Source organism: Aythya fuligula, chromosome 6 (assembly GCF_009819795.1).
Source record: "Aythya fuligula isolate bAytFul2 chromosome 6, bAytFul2.pri, whole genome shotgun sequence".
In the NCBI taxonomy this organism is placed as follows: Eukaryota; Metazoa; Chordata; class Aves; order Anseriformes; family Anatidae; genus Aythya; species Aythya fuligula.
The window spans coordinates 4,388,960-4,414,689 of NC_045564.1; the positions used below are offsets into that span (position 1 = coordinate 4,388,960).

Below are 25,730 nucleotides of genomic sequence, written 5' to 3' on the forward strand. Positions count from 1 at the left end.
TTCTGTAGTTGGCTGAGATTGAGCAAAGCAGTTACTACACTGGTAAACGTGGGAAGGGCATTGCACGCTGAGAGGTGACGTGGTTGAAGAATATAGGTATAAGAAGGTGTGTGTGAGAAATTAGAAAAATAAAGAAGAGTTTGAAGCTTTAATCACAGAATTAAGTTTGGGAGGGAGCACCTGAGAACACCTAGTCCAACCCCCTGCTTAAGAAGTCATCTATACTAGGTGCCCAGTCAGGGTTTGAGTGTCTCTGTGTGTGGACACTGGGAAACCTGTACCAGTGTTTGAACGCCATCGCAGTAAAAAATAAACAGAACAGTAGTAGTCTGGCTCCCTCATCTGCATTCCCTCCCATCAGCTATTTATACACATGAATGTATAAATTCCCCAGAGCCCCAGGTGAGCCTTCTGCAGGCCAAACAGTCCCAGCTCTCTCTGCTTCTCCTGGGAAAGATGCTCCAGTCCCTTCATCGTCACTGTGGTCCTGTGCTGGACTCATTGCAGTAAGTCTGTATTTCTCTTGTACAGGGGAGCCCAGAACTGAACACAACGCTCTAGGTGTGAGCTCAGCAGTGCTGAATAGGCAGGCAGGACCACTTCCTGTGACCTGATTTAGTTTAGTCAAATCTCCCTGGGAAGGCTCTCAGAATTTCAGATGAGATTCCAGAGGGAATTCCCAGTTCTAAAACTGGGTAAAAAATTATTTGAATCCTACATGAAATTTAAGAAAGTGATTAGGATTTTCCAGACAGCAGAACCCTCTATACAAAGGTGGCCTTCAGCAGCCTTTTGCTCAGAAATGTGCAAGGTTTTAAAATAACAGATAAGGTAATTTATCTACACAGTGACTAAATCTCTCAATCTACAGATTATTTTATTTATTTATTTATTTATTTATTTATTTATTTTCAGGAAAGGGAGGATAAACTAAAGGCTTGATACTTGCTAGACAGTTGGACTCAATGAGAGAGGCTGTACTTATAATAACAACAACAACAAAAAGCATTCAGGAAGATATCAAAACAGATTCAAAACTAATAGCAGAACTAAACGTGAATGTAGAAATGGCAATGCAAAGAAAAAGATTCCCCATCGAGCAGGCAAATATCACACAGAAAACAAGGTATAAATTATAATAGAAAATGATGGTATTACCACACACCCCCCACAACAAAAGGTAAAACCAAACCATCAGTTCAATACGTTAAATAGAAATGCTAAAGAAACTGTGGAGCCATAGACCTGGTTAGTGTGTTTATGATGGAAAAAAATATGATTTTGATTCTAGATTACTCTGTCCACTAGATCATTATCTTATTGCTATGAGTTTAAAGATTTTGTTAAAGCCTGTGACTTCATGCAGTCATAGATATGGGTGCCATAATGTTAGATTCAGTTTCTTAAGAAGTATAATATCTTTAGCCTACATGTTTTTCTTGTCTTGTAGTTCAGTAAGTTAGCTACTGTTAAAACTGGAGGTAAGGCTTATTAATGTATCAAATAGCATGAGAAACATTATGAAGAATAATACGAATAATGATTCAGAGCCCTTGACTGCCCCAAAAGCATATGTATGGTTGCAAAGGGAAAACTAAGTACAAAAGACCAGCTTTCTTGTGAAGTTGTTACTCACTCCTAGGAGCTGATTATAGGAAAAATAAAATATCTTTAGGAATAGAAAAAGAAACAATCTTTTGTTTGTTTGTTTGTTTGTTTTTCCATAAGCAGAATAAGAAAGGACACCACGTCAAACATGAGGAACAGGAACTGTGGTAAAGCCAGTGAGTTTTGGGGGAGGACCTGAGCAGAATGATGCAAAGATTAAAACTGAGATGCTTTATATGTGTACCCAATGTAGGAGAAAATTCAGAGACTAATTGCTAGTGTACCTCTTGTGCTATCGTGTATGCTTTATCATTTGTTGGGAGAAGATCTGGGAAAGTACTAAGGTATCATGCAACATTCTAACTGAATCTAAACTATAGAGGAGTTTCTTTCTATTCTGCCCCCTGCACCTTAATTTCTTGCACATTTTTCTTTCCTTGTGGTTAGAATAAGAAATCATCTTTTTATAAGTTCTTGCTCAAGGTTTTTCTAAATAATAATATTTCATAATCATTACAATCTATTGTGTTCTCAGTTTTGAAGATGGAGCACTATCAAATGTTTCTATTGTAGACTTTATTCCTTAATTGAGATATGGTTATGCATCCTCCAGAGAAAACTGCAGCCTTATTTAGGAATGTAAGTGCAGAAAAAACATGCAAGTTTGTGTCTGACAAAGAATCAAAGAACCGCCCTTTGACCTCAGTCAGCTGAGTCAAAAATCCCGCTGGTTGTAATAAAAGAACACTTTTGTAGTTCTGGAACCTCCAGTCAAATATTTTCCCTGTACGGTAGGGAGCAGTCTTCCCAGAGACACGGAAACACAACATTCACAGAACATTGTGAAAATTATAGGATCCATCATGGTAATCTAGGAACCTCTGTCCTTTAAGGAACATACATTATTCTAGATAAAAAATGAGTAAACCCAAAGCGTTTACTGCTGCCATATCAACACGGCCACTTCCTGACAGCAATCCTCTTCTCTGCCTTGCAGATGCAACCAAATGAACAAGGAAGCACCAATAGGCTTTTTTGGGTACCTTGGAGGTACTGTAACAAAGACAATAAAGCTGACATGTGAGTCATGACAGAAACCTTCACAAAACCCCTCAGGAATTGGGACTTGTAAATTGTGTTCTTAATGGATATGAACATAGACCTGAAATTCAGCAACAAGTTTTGATCCTTAATCCAGAGGTGTCCATGGCTAAATGAAAACTGAAAGGAGACCATGCAGTTTATCTTGTGAATCTCCTCTGGCAGTAATAGAGCAATTTTGAATGAGCATAGCTTTGTCATGGGCAACCTGGAGGAAAAGAAAAGAGGATGACCGCAGACCTGCTAGGCAGGAGGTGGCACAAGAAAAGTGGCTGCTGTGATGGGAAAGCAGCAGGGCAGGTTAGTGTCAATGCTTCCAGGAGACGCTCTTTAAGCTGTAGTTATTGCAGGACAAGGTACGGGTAAGAAGACAAGAGCACCAGGAGTTTTTTCTACGAGACTTAATTCATCCTGGAGTGGCAATCCCTCAGCACAGAGTGGATGACATCTGACCTCCTCATGGTAAACAGGTGGGCAGAAACAGCTGAGAAGGTGTTATGCTGAGAAGGTTCCCTATCTGAAATAAATACGAAATATGAAATATCTGATATATGAAAAATATCCTTCAAAATATCTTTCTCAGTACTTTAGGTTTGTAGATTGTCTTTATGATCATAAGATATAATTACAACCACATGCTGAATTAAAATGCTAAATATGAGGAAAAAGATTTCCTACACTTCTGTAGCTTAGGATTTGTGCAACAAACGCCTCCTTACTCACAGTTCTGGAAGAGAAGTGCTCAATTTAAAAATCATAACTTGTCAGACCTGATTTTTTTCCTGTGCTTTCTAAGGTCACAAGACATTTACATGATTTTTCAAAGAGCCACTAACGTCTGGTTGAAATGGGCACATTATCCATTGCAAGCAAAACATTCTTATTTGGTGACCCTAGTACAAATTGAAATTTATATACCAAATGAAGACATGCTTGAATATGTGCTAAAATCAATTTAGAGCTTGAAAGCAAGTGTTGGTGTTTCCGTGCATCTTTGAAAGTTCTCTAATTGTTGTAACCTCTGCAAAATGGGGTTATTTCCAGAACTGCTGTGATCTTGATGCGCTGTCTATAGCGGTGAGTAATGGTGCTGCTAGCCTTAAAGTGGCAGGTAAGATTTATTATTGTTGTTGTTGTTGTCATTGTTATTGTTGTTATTATATTTACCATGTAAAATAAAAATTGGAGCCATTTGCAGACTGATACAATAGGAGTAAGAAATGGGACTAGAAACGTAAGTCTTCCAAAGGCTATCCTTATTTTCTAGGATAACTCTTTTTTTTAACAACGTGGTCTATTTCATATTTCCCGTGTCTCAAAGGCCTTCCTATAAAAGGGCAGAAGTATCAGAATCAATATTGGCCTAAGTAGTGACCTTCTGAAAAAAATGAAGGTTATTTGAATTAAGTAAATTACTTAGGTTGAGTAATTATTAGCCATCATACAATCAGCCATGGTAGTAATGGAGATTAGAGGCTATTTTTCTCTGCCATGTGGGCTGAGAACAGGCTTTTCCAATGCATTTTTTCCATCAGCTAGCATTCCTAAGAACTGCTTTTGTAAAAGTTCAGTTCCAATTATTAGACTTCCCACCATGTAATGTATGTCAGACTAATATTACATGTACTTCCCATCTTCCACAAACGGTAGCTATTTTCATCATAAAATGGGGAGTTTTCCTGTGAGAGCCAATATTTTTTAACGAATTGCTGGCACTATTTTTTTGTGTTGTAAGTACAGTCATGTCTGCATTGATACGGTATTTGTGCTGGCAAAGTCTTCCCAGACCTTCAGTGCTCTGGTTCTGTGTGGGCCTGTCCAAATTCTGTGAAGCTAGAGCAGGCGGGTATCTTGGCTCAGCCCCACGCCTACTGAGGTTTCTTAAAAAACCTTCAGCATTTCTCCACTTATTTTTCCTGCTTGGTCCAATCTAGAAAGTATTTTTAGAGAGTGCCTGATTTGCAGTCAGTCGTCAGCAAGAGCATTTAGGACTTTATAATTTTTTTCCCTTAAGTAAGTTTTGTTGTCTGACCTTGTTGTAGGAGGGACCTTCATCACCCTGGACTCTGAGGTGATGCATGGTGGTACAGTAATTCTGGCGGTTTTCTCTGGCTCCTCTTGCATGGTAAAGACTGAGTCAAGTCTATCAATCAGCCTCTACCTGTGGGAGAGGTTTCACAGCCAGGATTCTGGTGTGTGGCTAATTTCTTTCTTCTGGCCTGAAGCTCAGACACCACCAAAGTACTGAGGTAATTGCAACAACTTGAGCTTTTGTTAAGGTCAAGAGATAACTAAGCTGTGCATCTCTGTCAGCTATAAATGATATGGAGATGCTTAGGTTGTCAGCTGTATCAAAATAACCAATGCCAGTAGCCTGCACTGTAGAAGACCCTTGGACCATTTTATATAAGCAGCCTACAATGGCCTGTTTAGATTGAGGCACGGTTTTGAGTGGAGAAGTAATTAAACTCTTGTGTTTCCTCCAAACTGAACTGTCTAGGTGCATGGGTACTGTTCTGGTTCTTTCTGTCAGAACTGAATCCAGGCTGATAGTCAGAGATGTTCACCATGCTTGAAAACATGAGCCTGGAAGAAGAGCGGAAAAAGTAAGAAAATTTCATTGTATGATGCCATAAACTGCATTCCTTAGGATTACAAGGTTTGCCTTCAAGCAAAATTATCTGAGAAAAACAGTTAACATAGTACAAGTTACCTTATTGATTTGTTGTAATTTGTCTTACCTTATTAGTTTGTTCGAGGGAAAAAGTACAGTAAAAACAGTAAAATTAAAAAAGTCAGTTTTATGAAACAAGGAGTTTTATTAAGATATTTTATTATGTGTCTCTGTAAGGAATAGACCAACAACCATATAAAAGCTTACAAAGATGGTTAACCTTCAACACTATAAATGTGTTAATGTGAAAAAAGAAGTTCACAATTTTGCTTCTTTATTGACTTTTACAGTGAAGGGAAAAAATTCTGAGCAATGACATTCCAATGACAATCTTTGACAGGAGACATTTACAATTGCTTTTAATCCTTATATTTTGTTTTAAAAAGCAAGTCAATAACCCTGACTTGCAGAGTTAGGAGTGAAAAATACATTAGCACCATCATATTAGTCTTTTACACTTCCCTAATTTTAGTGGTCTTGACCAGCAATGACAGGAAAGTAGAGAAGCACCTTTGATAACAGAATACAATCCAACAATAAAATTACGGTGACAACTGCCATTAAGGTATTAAGCTCTTAAAATACACTGTACTTTTGCACAGCTAATCAGTACAGCAATAACAGATTTTTGTACCAAATTATTCCACTGACTTAACCAATGGGTTTAATGTGTTTTGACTGATTTTTGATGGATTTTTTTTTTTCTGGTTTGACTCATCAGACATCCCAGTTTCTGTCCATGTTGAGGTAGTTGAAACAGGGAAGTCTTTCTAGCTTTATGGACTGCATCTTAGAAAGAAGGGTAAACTTTTGTACTGGGAGCAATCAGTGCTTTGTAAATTGGCTAACATTCAACTAATAGAACACAGTGTTGTTTTATTAAGTGTTGAAGTTTTATTATAGCACCACGGAGACATGTTCTGAAGATGGAATTTGGTAAAAAAAAAAAAAAAAAAAGAGCAAAAAGCATTTTTACTGTACTTTGTGTAATAGCAAAAAAAAAAAATAACCCTTGATATCAAATTAATTTTCCCCCAGAAATTTTGTTAATAAATAACTGGGATACAGATGGTCATCTGTACTAGCTGACAAGGTTAAAACAAAGGAGCACAGTTGGAGTGTGAATCTGTTTGCTGGGGTTTCAGAAAGAGCAGGATCTTCGATTTATAAGAAGCAGACTGGGCCAATGTCCACGCCAAATTCTTGATCAGGACCACCAATATCTATAGGTGCAATATCAACCACAGGCAACCTCATTGTCTTGCGTGTTCTGTATTCAAAGACTGTTTTACCCCATTCTCCAGTGTGTTTCTGTGAAATGAAATAGGTAGAAAAATGTTAGAAATCAATGTTGGGCTATATAAGCGTTATCCTATAGTTTACTGTATTTTCTACTTTATCTTTCCATATTATTTTATTCCTTTCAGCATCATAAAAACAGCACACAATCTCCTTAGAAATTAATATGTTGCTAGACATTCTTAATTTCTGGTCAGACGCTTGTGTGGTGTTTTAGACGTTTCTGCTAAGAATGGATGGGATCCCTGATGACAGCTGGGTACTCCGGAGCAGTGCCCTGACTTAGTACTGAAATATGCTTGGTGTGCTGAGGGGTTGTACAAATGGCTACGCAGCTGGGAAAGTTTTTTTGGCTACAGGTCAGAGTGCTAGCAGTAATGAAGTAGCTCTTCATGTTCATATTTTAAAAATGGCCACAAAATGGCTGCGAAGTAGATGCATGCAGGTGTCCTTGTATGTTGCTAATCTACAGGTTGTTAGTGTTTTGGGATCCTAGCAGGAGGCAGAAATAATATCTAGTGTTTAGTATTTATTACTGAAAAGGCAGCAGACAATGAAAGATTAGCATGCTCATTTATGTTACTGTTTTTCTCCAGTACTTTCTGCTGCAGTAAGGGAGGCACAGTTGAATATGCAAAATACTTGGGTTTGTGCATTCCCATAATCATAGCCTATGCGACTGGCTTGACTTTGCTAGCCTTGAATTTCTTGATTGACTGAGATGATTCACTTACTGCTGCTGTTAGTTTTAGAGTTGACATGAGATTGGGATCAAAGCTTGGTCCCCATAACTTCACTGTGGGCCTCTAAATGTCTTTGGCTCTAGAGCAAGATGTCTGTAAAGTACAGATTTAATTGGGAGTGTGTGCAACATTCTACAGTTGCAACTGTGTCCTTTCCCAGGACCAAGATCTTTCAAGGCTCTCTCCCCCTTTATTCTGGGCCTAGTACTCTAGCAGGAGTTATTTATTAGACTACCACAGTAAAGTCTTGTTTACTTACAGTACAGCCGTCTTCCAGAACCGCATACATATATTTGCTGTTTCCTTCAGCCTTGATCTCACTTTCCACAGAGCTCATCAGCTTCAGAGCTTTTTTAACGTTTCCGCTGGCTTGATCCATGTAGGCAATGCTGTTCTTGCAGTGGTAGGTAATGTTCTGGGAGGCACGGCTGGAGAGGATGCGGAGGAACGCCAGTTGAACTTCTGAGACATCCTCTGGAAGGTCAGGATCGCCGTAGCTGAACTGCAGAGCACAAAACATAAGCAAAAGGCTTTCAATTAGTCATGCCTAGAGCTGGTTTATATAACTATTATTTACCCATTAAATAGTTAGTTCAGTTTAATTTCAGGATTATTTCTTAGTAAATTGTGATGTATATGAGTACATTATATGTACTACCTTTTTGGCTACTAACAGTGTTAATTTCTCACCTGGAAGCCTCCATTCATAGACTCTCCAAACCAAACATGTTTCTTTCCACTGTTTTCACTGGTCCACCAGTTTTTCCTTGGCACAGTGCTGGGGTTAGCAGAGAGGCATGTCTCACCAGTTTCCATATTACAATATACTTTAATAGCATCCATCTTGCAGCCTTGATTAGGATCAATCCAGTACTCTCCTACAGGTGGTAAAAAGAGTGAGTGCTCAGGGACTTAATATACATGTATTTGGAGAAGAATTCGACTGTATGACATTAGGCTTATTTCTATTTCAGAAAATAAGACTATATAAAAATACACTGCTTTTATGTGAATAGGGTTAAAAGACACTTAAATATGCAACTTTTTTTTTAAAAAGGGATTTAAGCAAATTTTCACTTATAAGTATGTAAGGAGTGAATTGAAATCAGTGTATAGGCTGTGTAAATGCAGGGTATTTAAATGATTATTGTGTTTACCAACTTTATCATGACATTTGTAGAACAAATTAGATACTTTTTATAGCATATCTCTGAGTCTTTGAATATTCAAAGACAATAATATTCAGGAAAGATCTAGACCCGATACCATTAGCACAATAAAAACTTTGCATACCACTCTTAAGATCAGGATGGCAGAATTTCAGATCTCTGCAGTTACGAGCTGGATTCTTTCGTGATCCATCAGGACTAATGATGTTTTCAATCTGGTTGTTGATTGATTTCATTGAAGACATGATCTCACTCAGGTTGATGTCATTTTCTTTGGGCTCATCCCGATATTCATATCCATAGCCTACTGGACCTTTTTCACCAGCACCCAGGGAAGCTACACCACCACCACAACATGGACCGGGAGGACCAGAAGGCCCAGGAAGACCAGGTTGGCCTGGTGGACCCTAAACAGAAACAGTGGAACATGATGCTGAGTAGAGATCACAGGTTAGAACTATAAATCTATGTGGACCCTAATCTTAAAAAAAAAAAAAAAAGTCATTTCATTTACTTATTTATTCATAGCAAGTGACATTAAATATGTTAGACATTCCAGGCAAACATTTCTTTATGAATGAATATTTGTTAGGAAAATATTATTTTCCTAAACTTGGAATTTTCTTTTCCTAATTTTCTCAGGCTGTGACTGTCCTCCTTCTACTTAAGCTTTAGGAAGGTAGAACCCTTTTCACCAAAATCCAGAGGATGGGCTATTTCTTGGCTTTGTAAGTAGTGCCATGAGCTATGCTGGTGACCTCTACGGTGCTGGTCTCTTTGGAGGAATTTAAGAAAGCCCTTTTTTAAGACACAAAGGGAAGCTGTTCTCTGAAGTGGAGATTCTATCTTCCCAATGTACACAGAAAAGTCAATAATTATCTGAGACTAACAACACCTAATGCATCAGTAGTTACACTGAACTACAACTTTTTTTTTTTTGGACTTAGGCTTGACAGCTAGATCTGTCCTACCACAAGCTCAGTCCATGAAGTACAGAATTTTCTGAGGTAGAAATTCAAATGGGAGAGAGCTTTTGTTTAATGAACAATTGCTAAACAAGTATTTGAGTATGCACAGTTTACTTACTGCAGGGCCACTTTCACCCCTGTTACCACGGGGGCCAGGAGGACCAATAGGACCTGGATAGCCGCTTGTACCATCTTTTCCAGGGGGCCCAGCTGGTCCTGGGGGACCCTAGAACAAAGGTGAATGCATATATTATGGTAAAAATAGCTTACCAGATAGTCTTAATTCAAAAAATATTTGTGAGAGCTTTCTAAAATTTCTGTACAGTTTATCAGGTGTTTTCTTTTTCTTCAGCAGTTGCCTGTTAAGATGGTCATTTTAAAATTATTATTATTTTTATTATTATTATTTTTTAAACATGCTGAATCTTCCCTCCAGTTATGCTAAGTAAGGAGTTTTTCTTACCCTTGCACCTGAAGCTCCTGGACTTCCAATTGCACCTTGTGGACCCAGGGGACCCTATGAGGAACAGGTATGTAAGTCATTCCAGTAATATTTTGCAGCTAGCTGGATGTGCCTTAAAAAAATACACTGAAAACATCTTTATGATTGTATGAAATACAAGTTTATGAGAGTACTATGTCAGATATGAGAAAGAATAGTTGTCACTCTTGTACCAGTAAAAGTTACCAAATGTTCTCTTAATGAAAAAAAGAGACAGCCAACAGACATCAACAAGCTTAGAATGGTATCTTGTATTAAAAGAGCTAAACCATGTGTTTTAAAATGATTCATCTTCTCATTGAGAATAAATTGAAATAATGTATTAATTGAAATAATTTATCAGACTTCTTTTTACCCATAAGTGACTCAATAGGGTAATGGTGTGTTATTAAATAGATTTACACAGGTGGCATTTATAGTTAAAACTTCCATAATCTTGCCATCATTGATAGAATAACTATATGCTTTTTGGTTTCTTGATTCTCACTTCTACCATGCATGCTATTAAGAGTTCTTTCCACTATAACCCCCTCTTTAAGTTTTTACTTGTTGTAAAAACCTAGGGCATGCTTGTCTCTTACCCTTCAATTTTAGCTATTAAGAACTGTTCCAAATGGTAATGCATGTTTACAAGTCAGTAGTTTACAACTTCATGCCCATTATGCTCTGATATTAATTACTGTGGAAGATGCCTGACAGAAGAGACATCTTTAAACTCCAAGCAGCTTTTTTTTTTTTTTTAAATGGATTTAGATGCCTGTCTCGCATATTTTTTTTTTTTTTTTTATCTCTGACAATTTAATCAAGAATAGCCTATATAAATGAGTACAAGGAACGTGTTTTATTTATTTATTTATATTTAAGTCAGAAAGACACAGAACTAAAAGGGATTTTAGCAAATTCAGCTCTAGCTCCTAGCAGCTTCTTCCAGTTCTTTTAATACTTTTTCAGGTTGATTCAGGAACATGAACTTTTCAACATGTATGACAATTAAATTACGCAAGTCATTTCTTCTTTGTATTTTTTTCTCTCCTCTGTGAATTAGCTAAAGCCAACTAGTTACCTGAGATGCAAACCACATAAATTAAGAACACAGATGAAATTCCTAATCCAATGCAAAATACTCACAGGAGGACCAGGGAGACCAGGGGTACCAGGAAATCCTCTATGACCCTTGATGCCTGCGCTGCCTCGTTCACCGGTTTCACCTTTATCACCACGAGGACCTTGAGGACCCTTCAAGAGTAGATTTGCAATAAAAGGAGCATAGAAAGAAATGAGAAACATGACGAAATCTCAGGAAACAGTGAATGTGTTTTATCACAAATACTTTAAATGTGACTTACAGCAGGACCACGAGCACCAGCAGGACCAGCAGAGCCAGGAGGGCCAGGTGGACCCTGTAACACAATAAGAACAAGATAGAATGGATTCGTTGCAATTGACTAGACCACCTTTTTATTTCCAGATGAGTATCTTCAAAGCCAGAGACAAGGAAAAGCTACACACACTACATATATAAGAGTTTTGATCAGTTGTTTTTCTTACCAAAGTTAGTCTTACTCAGCTGCTCATATGCACCAATGCATACCTCATGCAGAAGACTCCTTTTTCAATTTGTGAGGTGCTCAGTGCATCCAGTGCTGGTGTCAGCACTTCAGAAAAATAACTTGAGTACTTCCAAAATTACTCCCTTAGTTTAATAAATAAGGCTGCTTACACTGAATGAACATTATATGGGATGAAAAGTAATGGCCTGGTGGGATGATGTGCTTTTTGGCATCTTAGGCATGTGAATTTTGAGTTTACTGTATACATAGTTATCTGCAATATAAATTGTGATGTCTTTCCCCTTGATATTTTTAAAGAAGTGGCCCTCAATGCCAAGAAACGAAGGCAGAAACAAATACAGATAGCTATAGTATCAGTCTTCCAAACTTCCATTTCTATTACTGCATGAAATTGACTTTTCATAGGAAAGGTATGTAAATAAGCAGTTGGCTATTTGTTTTGGTTTTACCTGAAATCCTCTTTCACCAGCTTTTCCAGGGGCACCATTGTTTCCTGCAGGCCCAGGGTGACCAGGAGGTCCTGGAGCTCCAGGAGGGCCACTTTCACCACGGTCACCCTGCAGATGGTAACAGCAAATAGAGAAAGAAAATCAACGTTTTATAGAATTTCAATGTAAAGACTGCATTCTTTGGAGTCTAACAGGATTGAGGAACAAGTTATACGGCACAGAGCTAACTACTTATATTGCCAATATTACATAGAGGTGACAATCTGAAGACAGTGTTCAGTCCTTACTTTGCCTCCTGGGGATCCATCGCGTCCAGGCAAGCCATCCGATCCAGGGTTACCCTGGAAAAAAACAACAGTTGGTACAATTTGTTTATAAACTAGATTATGAACAATCACCATGTTTTCTATCAAACTGAAATAGTGCTCATCAGAGCAAGGGTTTTCAAAAAACTAAGCGTTTCTGGAGGTGGAGGGGCCCATAAAGTATTGATTGGACATTTTATTTTGTAAGTGCATGGGCAGTGAAGTCTCTTGTTCAGTTCCAAGTGAGACAGAGACATGGTCCACTGGTAGTAAAAAGTAAAACAAAGATTGTACTTTCTCCTAACATGAGAAGGCAATCTGCACAGGACATGGTCCATCAGGTGCTTGAGGGAAGCTTTGTGAACCTTAAAACATAGTTACTTCCTGAGTCTTTCGTATATAACTCACAAGCTATCAGGAAGGCCTAACACATCCACTCACATCTCTGCCGGGCTCTCCAGGTAAGCCTCTTTGTCCCATAGGACCTTGTGGACCAGGAGCACCACGTTCTCCTGGAACACCATTGACACCTGGTTTACCGTCTTCACCCTAAAGAAAGAGGGAAGAAATTTAATTGTAGAAAATGTGCTTATGAAATGCCATCATGTTATACATCTTTAGTGAAATATACAGTGCTTATGAAGGCGACCTGATAAAATGAAGTGCCAGTGTAACTGTGGTGATTTTGAATACTAGGAACAAGAGAAAAGAGGTGCCTCAGAGTAAGGTCAGCTATTTTGGCTGCCAGGCACACTGCTGACTCACGTTCAATTTGCTGTCTTGTTGTTATATACTTCTAATGAATCTGGTCCAAAAGTCTTGGTATTAGAGACTAAAGACAACCTCACATCCCATAGCTGTCCAGTGGATGTTTTAAAGCCTGATCTTATGGTTGTAAAGGCAAATAACTGGATTAAAAAGCATTAAGAAGTACAACATTAATTACTGTTTTTAACTGCTGGATTACAGTCATCGCACTAATTTGGAGGCTATCATTTCAGTGAATGCACGCTCACCTTGCTACCGGCCATGCCAGCTGCTCCAGGGAGGCCACGTGGACCTGGCAAACCCGTGTTACCGCGGCTCCCAATGATACCTTGAGGACCGGGGTCGCCAGGTGCCCCCTGTTTGAGAGAAAGGTCAGTCAACACTGAGCATCTTTGACATTCAGGAAGATGGCTTCTGGTTCTTGATCATAGAATCATTGAGGTTGGACAGGACCTCCAAGCTCATCTGGTCCAGCCATCACCCTACTACCACTGTTACCCACTAAACCACGTCCCTAAGCACCACATCCAAACTTTCCTTGAACACCCCCAGGGACAGTGATGCCAGCACCTCCCTGGGGAACCCATTCCAATGCCTGACTGCACTTTGAGAAGAATTTTCTCCTAATTTCTAACCTAAACCTCCCCTGGTGCAACTTGAGGCCATTCTCTCTAGTCCTATCACCTGTTAGTTACCTGTGAGATGAGGCTGACCCCCAGCTCCCCACACCTTCCTTTCCAGTAGCTGTAGAGAGCAATGAGGTCTCCCCTGAGCCTTCTCTTCACCAGACTAAACAACCCAGTTTGCTCAGCCATCATAGGTCTTGTGCTCCAGACCCTTCACCAGCTTCGTAGCCCTTCTCTAGACACATTCCAGAGCTTCAATGTCCTTCACGTACTGAGGTGCCCAAAACTGAACACAGTACTTGAGGTGTGGCTGAGTACAAGGGGACAAAACAGAATCCCTACCTAGCGGTATAAAAGTCCCCAGCTTGCCATGTACTCACCCTTTCTCCACGAGGGCCTGGTGTCCCTTTTTCACCTGGTGGGCCAGGCTCACCTCTTACTCCAGGAGATCCTGAACTGCCAGGAGGACCAGCATTACCAGGGGGTCCAGGAGGCCCATCCTTGCCAGGAGGCCCTGCATTACCAGGGGGACCTGGACTACCCTAAACATTTTAAAAATAAGAGCATGAGTTGTATTATCATCTGAAACAGTGCTACACACTTACTGCATTGATCTTTCCTCACAAAAGCAAATCAAACTCGGTTCGTTGCCTAAAGGTAGCGTTAAGGCACAACCCCTATGCACCCAACTCTGAACTGGTTCTTATAAAGAGAATTAGTCCCATTGTCTACTGCTTTCAAGCCACATTTTTTTCTCCTGACTGTCTGGACATACAATTTGCATTTCACAGAATCAGAATCACAGAATCATCTAGGTTGGAAGAGACCTTCAAGATCACCTAGTCCAACCTCTGACCTAACACTAACCAGTCCTCCACTAAACCATATCCCTAAGCTCTACATCTAAACGTCTTTTAAAGACCTTCAGGGATGGTGACTCAACTGATTCCCTGGGCAGCCTGTTTCAATACCTAACAACCCTTTCAGAAGGCATATTTGGAATGTCCAGTGGTTGTTATGCATCCAGGACAGGATGCACGTTCCTTATCCAAGGCTCTAACCCAGCATTTCTGAATAGTAGCAGTTCTAGCTGATTTCTAGATTCATTCATGCCAGCTAACTTTACTGCTATCTTGAATGTGTGCTGAATGATGCTTTTCATTAAAACTCTTAGCTTAGATGATCAATGGGAAGAATTGCATTGACTTTAATATTAACATTAAATAAAATCCTACTTTTTCTTATTATTTAGCAATATCTGCATCTGTCGTTAACTATAAAACCAAAAAAAATCTTTTCTTCAAATATAACAGATGTTTTCTCAGGTCTTAGTTACAGTACAATGAATCATTTGTAATTTTTATTAAAAAGGGGTAAATACATCTTATTCTTTGTGTTTGCTTAATCTTTAAAGCAAATCAAAACAGATTGATTTTTTACAGAGGGAGAGTAAACTCTCTTTAGTAGAAGTTTTTCTCTAGGCACAAACATCATATTCAAGATAACTTTGATTGCGCACTATTCATATCATGGTACATCCAGCTTAATCAAGATTAATAAGTCTAAAGATATCTGCAAGGTAAGAATACAACCTACATTGTTACCAGGGGGACCAGGTAGACCACGAGCACCAGGGAAACCAGCAGCACCCTGTAAGATACCAATAATTTTGTCAGTTTCTGAAGATTAGAAAAATGGCAATTTATCCAATTGATTTCTGTATAAAAGCTGACTTTATTTATTTATATGTATTTATTTATTTTAATAAAATCTGAATTAAACAGCCTGCAACTATCAGCTTTGTGAGGAATTTCCCCCCCATACCTCATGGAAAGGTCCCACATGTCCCTCAAAGTTGAGCCAATTGTCTCTCAGAAACTTGTCATAGATATCATATAAATCTAATAACTGCTGAGATAAATGATTTATAGCTTTGTGTTGTCCCAGAAGCCATTTTGGCACCTTACTTATATTAAAATCTATGAAAACCTGCTCACAAATGCCTTAATCTTTATTACTCCTTGTGGAAGACTTCAGATATTCTTGAAATACAAATATTAAAGTCACTGAAGGCCTTGAGATTCATTTACATCATGTTTGTTTTAACACACAGGAACCATTCATCAGTTACTAAGTGAAAGAAACACTTACAGGGCCTCCAGGTGATCCACGTTCTCCTTTTGTTCCTTGGGGACCAGGTGGACCCTACATGGAAAGAAATAGACAAAGCAGATAATTTGAAAAACAAATAAGAAACTATTGGCTGCACCATGAAGTTACAGGCAGTTTGAATGATTGCACGTAGGCCAAGCCACCAGGAGGCTGAGGGAGAACTGAAGATGTGTTTCCATTTGGAGCAACGAGGAACAGCACATACTTACTGGTGCACCAGGGCCGCCTTGTGGACCTGCAGCTCCAGGGGGTCCAGCCTCTCCTCTTAGACCAGGTGGGCCTCTCTCTCCTTTCCCACCAGGTTCACCATTTTGGCCCTGTAGAAAAATTGTATTGTTATGTTATGACACGACAACAAGACAATGCAGACAATACCACTGTAATGAGAAACCATATATAGACACTCTCCTGAAGGGATGACCTTTATTGGTCTACTGGCGTGGGAAGGGAAGGGTAAAGAAAATGTTGCTTTGTGTGTGACTGAGTACAAAAAGAGTAGCAATTTTATTGGTATTGTAGCAATATATATTGCTACAAAATTAAATGTAAAGTAGTAAGTATTAACGTTAAAGTGGTTACATCCAAGTCTTTCTGAGATGAAAATTAATTCAGACAGATGAAAAATGGATAATCACATTCAATTGCTTGTAAGTATTTATACTTACTGGAGCACCAGGGAAGCCAGCAGGTCCAGGGAGACCTTGTTCTCCTCGTTCACCCTGTAGATAGCAACAAGTCAGCAATGGAAGATGTCAGAAAAATAGGCTTCATATCAGAAGTTAGAGAACACTCATGAATAGAGCTGAAGTTTCTTTGCCTTAACGGGGGGAGGATTGGGGGAGGGTTAGGGTAGGGAAGCTGATGGACACATGACCAGACAAATGGCAAGCAAAAAAGGCAAACAACCAAAGCCAGCATTTGCTCCTGAGCTCTAAAAAACAACTGTTCAGTAATTATATGATAACTATCTAAAGTGTGACAAACTGATCTTGTATAAACCCTGACCACAGTCCATGTTGTTTCTTAGATGCAACTGAGAGCCACAAGTGGTTTTATTAAGGTAAGATACAGGAATATATATTTTACTTAACCATAAGACAAGATGGAAACAATTCAAGGAAATCCCTCTGCTTTATGTAGCAACTACTGGTTCAAACTCTTGCTCTGATCTGTCATTGTAGCCTTCCAATTCCTATAAAGCTTTAGAAGCTTTGACTTTCTGAAGCCCTTAGCATGTGTAAATCCCAAGAGTCAATGAGAGCTGAGTGTACTTAGTTTATTACTGACTCAACTGAATATGTTCTTGATAGGGACAGTTTACAACGTGGATGTTTCTACCAGGCTAGATGAGTAAAGGTATGCTGGAAGAAAACGACTGTCACTTACAGGACCACCACGGGAACCCATGGGACCTGGGGCACCTGCTGGACCAGTCTCTCCCTGTAAGGAACAAGAATGATTACCAGGATTTCCTCCTCTTCCCAGGAGACAGTGATGCTACTGTTCATGGCATCACGCATCTTTATGGAGGATGCTTTACCTTATCTCCAGGTGGGCCGGCAGGACCAGGAGGACCGATGGGACCGACATTACCCTAAACAATTAGAAAATAATATATTTTGTATCAAAATATGACGCTGTTATCTCATCTATTTTGATCAATATCATTATCAACATGTTTGCACTGAAACACAAATGTTATCTAAATGAAAGCAGCTCTACAATGGCAGCATGTTGTTGCACACTACATTTTGGAGTGATATACTGACATCATACTATTTTGTGATGTGAGATATCTCCAATTCATTTCTCATTATTTTTCCCCCCATATAAATCTAATCCAAAGCCACTTGAAGTCAGTGAGTCTCTCAATAGACAATAAAAGTCACCTATTGCTTTAACTTCTTTTATAGATAATTGGTCCATATTTCTCTGGTATAAATTCAACATCTCTTGACCAATGACCTCATTTTTTTTTCCTTGAGAATTCGATGTGTACCATATGGTTTGCAATCTATTTCTCTACTTCCTCCCACTTGTACAAGCTGCGTTAATATTTTTGCTGTCCCCTGTTATATTGATGTATATATTGCTTACATGTACTTGTTGGATTTATGTATACACTTCAAGTGCATATGCTATATAGATGTATAAATATATCATACATAGTAAACTGTAGTCTGTATGAGAGCCCTTGCTATCACAGTGTCTTTTTGTGCTTCATTATAACCAACAGTCTTCTCAGTTGGCTAGCTTAAGGAAGCTAATAACATTTTACCTACCTCTGCATTGGGACTTTCCCTCCAAAGCATTGTTCCAATTAACTATAATCTTATACTTGCAAAAACTGTTCTATCTACTTGGGCAGCCATGATCACGAAGATGATCACCAGATTTACACAGCCAGAATGAAATACAATGGGGTTACTATTTTAACTCTCCTAGATAGTATTTATTCACTGTAAGTGTACTCGCCTTCTAAGTGTAGACTATATGAAGCTAATTCATAAACTGTTAGAAGTTGAAAGACCACTCACCCTCTCTCCTCTTGCACCAGGAAGGCCATCAGCACCTTTGCCACCAGGTTCACCCTACCAAACAGAAGATGTAAAAAGGATAAGCAAAAAGCAAGCAAGAGACAAAAAACCAACAAAACAAACAAACACACCACACATTACTGAGGAGAGCATCTCCTACTGAGGGTATCCAAATAACCATATTTCCTTATTGTGGTCATACAAATCTGAAACAAGATGACATTCTGCACAGTATTCAGCATCAGATACAGAATACTTGGATGCAAAAACTCCAGACTGATTCAAAATGGAGCCCATACTATAGGCAGACAACTTGGCATAAACTATTCTAGTTGTTTATTAGCTTCATTGGACCTGTTCTGTTTTATCCTTCCCTCACGAGATGAAGCAGAACAAAATAGCTAGCATATTATACCAGCTGTAAAATGCTGTATTTTATAAATGCATATGGTCCATATAATGCTGCTAAATCAACAATACTGCACAATCAGTACCTCTGAAATCAGGCCAAAAGTGAACACATGAAAAAACTCCATGCCTTATGGGAGACTGACATTGGAAGGGTACGTGAGATGGGTGCGTTACCTTATCCCCTTTTGGTCCAGGACTTCCAGAAGGTCCTCTCTCGCCGGGCATTCCCTGTAAGCCAGGCAGCCCTGTGCCTCCAGGGGCTCCAGGGGGGCCAGCAGGACCCTAAAGATTGACAAAATTAATTAGAAATAGTGGGGACAAAAATAATAAAGGGGGAGGGGGGTTATGAGGCATGACTGAATGGTGTACACGGCAACAGAAGGGCAGGCAAGTCTGTGGGTACCTTGGCACCTTCTGAGCCAGCTGGACCTGGCCCACCTCTCGCTCCAGGAGGTCCTGGAGGACCCTGTGCACCACGTTCACCTGGGATACCATTTTCACCCTGTGACAAAGAAACATGTTATTTGTTGTCAGGTTCATAATTATCAATTTATTAATGTAACTGTAGAAATGATGCTATATGATTTACCTTAGGGCCTGGGAATCCGGGTCCTCCAATATCACCTTTTGGCCCCTGTTTATGAGAAAATAAACACAAGTTATCCATGCACCTAATAAATCTGCGTTGTGGTTGGCACCCTGTTTCTCCCTCTTATTATCCCTGAAAACAGAGTTCTCTGCTCCGCAGAATGTTCATGGCTGTCTGAATTTGGAAATTTGGTAGATCTGGGAAGAGCTTTGAAAGGAAATAATACTTACTGGTTCTCCAGGCTTTCCATTTTCTCCAGCTGGTCCTGGTCCACCAGGCAATCCCTATAAGAAGGAACAGCATCATAAGGTAAGTCTAGGTTACATAGATAAAATAAGCATTCTTCTATTTAGCAAAATGTTTTGACACAAAGATGTGGACCCTACTCATTCACATCCTCTACAAAGGAGGAGTTACTTTGATAGTCAGCAGTTTAATATCCACAGAGTCAGCCATCTGGTTTGCAATTACAAAATAGCGAGCAATACATTTTATCAACTGATTGATTTGTTTTACTTCAAAGTATGATTACATGTATGCTAATGAAAGTGGTTAGATGTCTTTTTTCTTTCTCTTTTGTTTTGTTAGTCTGTTAAAAAGAATCAGAAAGAAATTAACTACAAACACACAGTACCTGGAGGCCAGGAGAACCTGATGGCCCTGGTTCTCCTCTCTCCCCAGAAGGACCCTAGAATCAAAGAGAAGAGGAAAAAATGAAACTGTCTCAGAATATTTCAGCAAAGAAACACCTCCACACCACCTCTAATCTATGTCTCCTTATCTTGAATCGGAGAAGATACTTCACAATTCTAAAGGCTAATGTATCTTAGTGTTCTGGTATTTTCTCTTTTCACCCCAACCACCAGATGTAATTTAGAAATATTTATCTCACTTAATATTTGTGTCACTTGACACTAGTCCAAAATTGCTAGCTCTGATAAACTTTGAAGGGAGCACTAATATGTCTCAATTAGAGAAGATGGTATATCCCTAACAGCTGTGAATTGACTTTTCATTTCAACTCACACCAGGACCTGACTCAGGGTTTTCCCAACATGGTTTTAATGTATGGAAATAATAGGGAAGAAGAGATCTGGTATTTGTCTTCTTAAAAGGAACTTTCTTTATATCATAAAAATATCCCTCCCCCCACCCCCCAAATTTACAGTCTCTTTCTGTAGGTTGCAGACCACCTTGGCAATAGCTGATAATTGACTCTTATGGGAGTCTAACACTTACAGGAGGTCCAGGAGGACCAGGGAGGCCAACATCACCATTCTTTCCAGCAGGACCCTAAACAAAGGCAAAATTTGCTATGGTTATGAGTTGGTATTTTTATATTAATTACTAATATTTTGGTGATTTTATAATATTTTTGTTACATTGTTAAAAAATCATGAATAAAACTTACAGGAGTTCCAGGTGGTCCGGCAGGGCCTCTTTCTCCATTCTTACCAGGTAGACCCTTACAAAAGAGTAAGATCACATTTAAAATAGCTGTTCTGGTCAAAATACAATAATTCAAAGCAGTAGCACCAAATTCCTCCACTAAGAAGCAATCATGAAGCAGTTGATTGCTCAAGCACAAGTGTGGAGAAATACCACTAACCTCATTTCCTTTAGGGCCGGGGAAACCCATTACACCTGGTTGACCACGTGGGCCTGGTGGGCCAGGTGGACCAGAACGGCCAGGTTCACCCTGGTTACCCTGGGATAAGCAGAAAAAAAATTAAGACATGGCATCTCTTAGGTGAAATAAATGCTTATCTATGAGTCATTAAATAGTCAAGGTGAGATCAAGCAAGAGACATTTAAACTCAAGACTTCACGCATTTTGAATTTCAACCAAGCTTCTATATAATTCAATATATTTGAAATATGGAGTATAAGATCCGCACAAAGCTATTACAATGAAACAGCACCTAAAGCGCTCTGGTAATTAAAACAAACAATAGACAATCAATACAAACAATAGTTTGTAATTAGTCAATCAAACAAACAATAGTACATACTGGAGGGCCGGGCTTCCCATCGCTTCCAGCACTTCCTGGAATTCCAGGCAAACCCTGCAATTGAAGGAAAAAAAATGTTATTCTTCAGCTTAAAATGTGTAGCAATAAATAAATAAGTTTTTAAAATATTTTCTTGCTTTTAACTTCTTTATTAAAATCCTCTAATTAAGGGGAAAATTGAAGAAATCTTAACAAATAATTTTGCTAGGATTTAATCCCTTTCTCATAGATTTTCATGATCAAGCCATCAAACAACATACAGCAAAAATATATTATTTCATTATTTGAGAAAAAACTCATTTCAGAGGGTAAAAAATCAAAGAATGAAACAAGTTTCACTGTGCCCTATACTTAAAAGCAACACAACTTATAATATATTTTTACTTATTTTGTTTTATATTTTAAAAAGAGATTACTTATGTTATATTTTAAGACATATTCATTTCCAATAAAATTTTAACTCCCAGAAGCCTTCATTCAAGCTCAAATTTCAGTGCATTTATTGCCATTGGTTTCTAATTCTTAGTACAGTTCACAGAATGTTATTATGTTTTGTGTGCGTTATACAATAAATTATCCCTGAAAGTCTTCTTGATTTATAACCTATGAAAATCTGACCAATTAGATTTATATTAATTTGCATTACTTGCAAATAAACGATATATAAAGCATTAAATATTTAAGTATATTAAAACATGCATATTAGTGCATAATTTAAACATATATTTAAATTTCAAATTTAGCTCTATTTAAATAAGTAAAACAATATCAAATGCAATAAACCAACTATCTATTAAATGTTATAACAACACATTTTATAATACACTTCAATATTCATTAAAACGTAAAAAAAAAGACGATACAGAAATTCATCTAATGCTAACTCACATTAAAGCCATAAGAATGCATGAGAGCTGTGGAGCATGTTCAGCTTCATATAAATTTCATACATTCACATCTGACAGATGTTTCTGAAAGCTCCACATTGCTGCATGGTTATCTATAGCACTATGAACATATGTTCCAGATTCAAAGGAAGTAATGACATCACTAGAATTTGTTCTCTAATTGGACTTCTCTATTTTATCAGCTCAGATGAGGCATCTTTAATAGAATTTATCTTATTTTCTGTAGATATCTTGTCTTACTCTCATTCCTGGAAGACCAGGGCCTCCATCTTGTCCACGATCTCCTGCAGGTCCACTTGGGCCAGGGGGACCTGGACTGCCACGTTCACCTGCAGGACCCTAAAGAAAAAATATATATCATGAAGGAAATTGGAATCATATTGAAACTGAAATTGTCTATTCAAATTAACATGAATTCAACAGAAGTGTGGGATGGTTTTAGAGGAAGACTCATACCTTTTCGCCTGGAAGTCCATTGCTACCGGGTAAACCACGGAAACCAGGGGAGCCCTGTGAAATAAAAGAAACAAGTATGGATTTTAGACAAAATAACTTGGGTAATGGGAAATATTTTTTCTAAACCATTTACCTTTAGACATTCAGAAAATTAATGAAAGAAATACATGGAAATGACATTTCACTGTGCTAAGAAAGTCTGAAGAAGAATCTTCTCAAGGACATAACCCTATTGATATAATAGGTAGTCCTTCATTTTCTTTCAGCAGGCCGTACATTAGTCCCTTTACTCATGAGCATTTTTTTAAATACATATAAAAAATTAAACAACACAGTCAGTCTTGAAGAAATATTTTCTTCTAATTCAATACTGAAAAGTGCTCTACTGTATTTTTGTAATAATTATATTTACTACTATTTGTATTGCTTACAAAGAATTTTAATTATAAAATATAAATTGCAGCCTAATTTATATATGTAAAATTATTTGTTCACTGTGCATCACATAGATCATAGCTTCCTCATAGCTTTAGCAAGCACTGCAAGTGATTCTTAAATTAGGTGTTATAAATAAATGAATACAATTTCCTTTGATTTTGATGGGAAAAGAAATACAAAATTTGTGATGTTGTTGCTATTTTGTTATTCAATTAATCAATTCAAGAACTCCTTTGTGAGAATGCTCTTTGGAAAGTTACTGAATGTAGTAGCTGAAAAACTGCTGGTAATAATGACATTATAAGATATAAGATACCCTGACCATATTATTGACATTATCGACGCTAAAGACATATTGATAATAAAGATGATGATATAATGACACATCCTGAATGTAGAATTTGCACTGATTTCACTTTTCAAAGCTAATGCTTTGTGATGGCTATCACAAATAGTTGTTTGTTTTTTATTTTTTAAACTGAGAAGACATTTTGAAAGTAGCATAAAAATTAAAAAATGTTTCCAATTCCTATGTGGTACTTACAGTTGTTTTTCAGCATGAAGCTTTAGATATGACTTCCACTTTAGTTCCTCAATATCAAAAAAAGAATTTAAAGTATTCCAGACTGAGATAGAGACAAACTCTGCAGCTGAGATTAGGAACTAGATAAGAATTCTCCCAAGTTTTGAAACCCTGTTCCACATGTTGACGTTGGTGAGAATTTATATGGAGTCAAATTTTGTCTCAAATAATTTTGAATACCAGCTTTTTTCACCTTTGTACTAACTCAAAATATACCTAGTATGCATGGTCGTCTACAGTGGCTTACCCTTTCTCCAGGTGTTCCAGGGACACCATTCTGGCCAGGTTCACCATTTGCACCTCTTTTGCCTTCCTCACCAGGAGGTCCAGGAGCACCTGGGGTGCCATTTTCACCCTGGCAACAATAACAAAAGCCACCAGTGACCTTAGGATTTGAAAAGAACCCCCCCTAGTTTTGTGTGTGGAATAATTCAGGGTTCAGACTTCCTGGGAAGAAGTCTCTGAATGCATTTTAAAATCACTTACACGCTCGCCTTTTGGGCCTGGATCTCCTTTTGCACCATTCTTACCAGGTTCTCCCTAAACAGAAGAAAATCTCATTAAGGTTATGGATTTCAATAGGGTATTATTATTCCAGAGCTATCAGGTAGTACTAAAATACTAAGAAATAGACATATTTCAATATATTGACTATTTTTTTTTTTTTTTTTTTTTTTATTATTTTAGTAATTTATTGCAACAGAATTAGTAGAAACCAATTGGATCTAGATGTTGAATGTATGGTGCTCTTTCAAAATTCGGTAAAGAAGTGATGTAATCTTAAGCACCACTGAGAAGAATTTTATGTCTGTTGAGAAAGAACTATGTGTGGTGTATAGCTGCCAGGAGAGAGCATATCGGGGTGAATGACAGGGTAAGAGTAGATACAACTCACTAGGTGTAGTGGACTGCAGATTCAGGACAATGGGAATTTTAGCAGGTGAAACTGGGATTTTAACACGGCAGATTTTGTTTTATGCAACAGTTTTAGTCAAGATACTGTTTTGCTATGTGTTTCTGATTTGATACATAATTTAGGAAAGATAATAAGTATTATTGATACGTTTAATTCATACATACCAATATAGAAGGTAATGTGTGAAAGATAAAAAATATATTTATAAAAAATAGTTATCTATAGTTATCATAAAATAATTTATGAGACCATCTCAAATTAATAGGACTAATTCAATTTATTTATTTAGTTATTTTAACATATCAGAAGTACTTCCACCATGCTGTTTTTTTGTACAAACAGTGTAATGAATATTAGTAACTCACCGGAGTGCCTTTTGCTCCAGGATTTCCACTTGCACCAGGTGGGCCAGGAAGACCACGGCCTCCTGGCAGACCAGGAGCACCAGGAATACCAGAAGGTCCCTGTGGAGAGCCAAAAGGAGATGACCAGGATGAACAGAGCTCAGCACGGTTGGATTCTGCCCAGGTCATCAGTGACCCTCATGAACTCAGTGTAGTAAAAGACACTGATGTGAAAAGTACTCACCATTTCACCCTTGTTGCCAGGACTTCCAGCTCTTCCAGGAGGACCCTGGAAAAAAGAAATGTCTAAATTGTTGCTGCTAACCTATCATCCTTAAACCAAAGGAGTTGTAAGGCTTTGTGAAGAGCAGCTGGCACTCCACTTCCCTGTTCTCAGGTGGTATTTACATACCTGAGGCCCAGGTGGCCCAGCATGACCCTGAGGACCAGGTTCTCCTCTCTCTCCAGGACTACCACTAGCACCAGCAGGACCAGGAGGACCAGCTTCACCCTAAGGAAAAAAAGGGAAAAATGAATGCATTTTAGTCATATCTCCACGGAAATCAGTATTAATGTCATGG

General features: G+C 38.3%; 1 protein-coding gene across 1 annotated transcript in view; it reads right to left on the reverse strand.

Annotated features, from left to right (window-relative positions):
• Positions 1-6,387: 6,387 nt before the first annotated feature.
• The window catches only part of COL3A1 (collagen type III alpha 1 chain), a 49,916-nt gene continuing 30,573 nt past the window's right edge, over positions 6,388-25,730 (reverse strand). Inside the window, exons 16-51 of the mRNA XM_032190534.1 lie at positions 25,562-25,660; positions 25,394-25,438; positions 25,171-25,269; positions 24,376-24,429; positions 24,137-24,244; positions 22,869-22,922; positions 22,653-22,751; positions 21,505-21,558; positions 21,102-21,200; positions 20,904-20,957; positions 20,732-20,785; positions 20,127-20,180; positions 19,723-19,776; positions 19,493-19,537; positions 19,307-19,405; positions 19,078-19,185; positions 18,493-18,546; positions 17,496-17,549; positions 17,342-17,395; positions 16,621-16,674; positions 16,165-16,272; positions 15,935-15,988; positions 15,380-15,433; positions 14,164-14,325; positions 13,406-13,513; positions 12,831-12,938; positions 12,372-12,425; positions 12,085-12,192; positions 11,411-11,464; positions 11,193-11,300; positions 10,026-10,079; positions 9,681-9,788; positions 8,719-9,001; positions 8,116-8,303; positions 7,685-7,927; positions 6,388-6,694 (exon numbers count right to left, since the gene is read on the reverse strand). Of these exons, the coding sequence (XP_032046425.1) occupies positions 6,548-6,694; positions 7,685-7,927; positions 8,116-8,303; positions 8,719-9,001; positions 9,681-9,788; positions 10,026-10,079; positions 11,193-11,300; positions 11,411-11,464; positions 12,085-12,192; positions 12,372-12,425; positions 12,831-12,938; positions 13,406-13,513; positions 14,164-14,325; positions 15,380-15,433; positions 15,935-15,988; positions 16,165-16,272; positions 16,621-16,674; positions 17,342-17,395; positions 17,496-17,549; positions 18,493-18,546; positions 19,078-19,185; positions 19,307-19,405; positions 19,493-19,537; positions 19,723-19,776; positions 20,127-20,180; positions 20,732-20,785; positions 20,904-20,957; positions 21,102-21,200; positions 21,505-21,558; positions 22,653-22,751; positions 22,869-22,922; positions 24,137-24,244; positions 24,376-24,429; positions 25,171-25,269; positions 25,394-25,438; positions 25,562-25,660 (3,336 nt within the window). The 3' untranslated portion in view covers positions 6,388-6,547. The remainder of the gene's footprint in view (positions 6,695-7,684; positions 7,928-8,115; positions 8,304-8,718; positions 9,002-9,680; positions 9,789-10,025; positions 10,080-11,192; positions 11,301-11,410; positions 11,465-12,084; positions 12,193-12,371; positions 12,426-12,830; positions 12,939-13,405; positions 13,514-14,163; positions 14,326-15,379; positions 15,434-15,934; positions 15,989-16,164; positions 16,273-16,620; positions 16,675-17,341; positions 17,396-17,495; positions 17,550-18,492; positions 18,547-19,077; positions 19,186-19,306; positions 19,406-19,492; positions 19,538-19,722; positions 19,777-20,126; positions 20,181-20,731; positions 20,786-20,903; positions 20,958-21,101; positions 21,201-21,504; positions 21,559-22,652; positions 22,752-22,868; positions 22,923-24,136; positions 24,245-24,375; positions 24,430-25,170; positions 25,270-25,393; positions 25,439-25,561; positions 25,661-25,730) is intronic.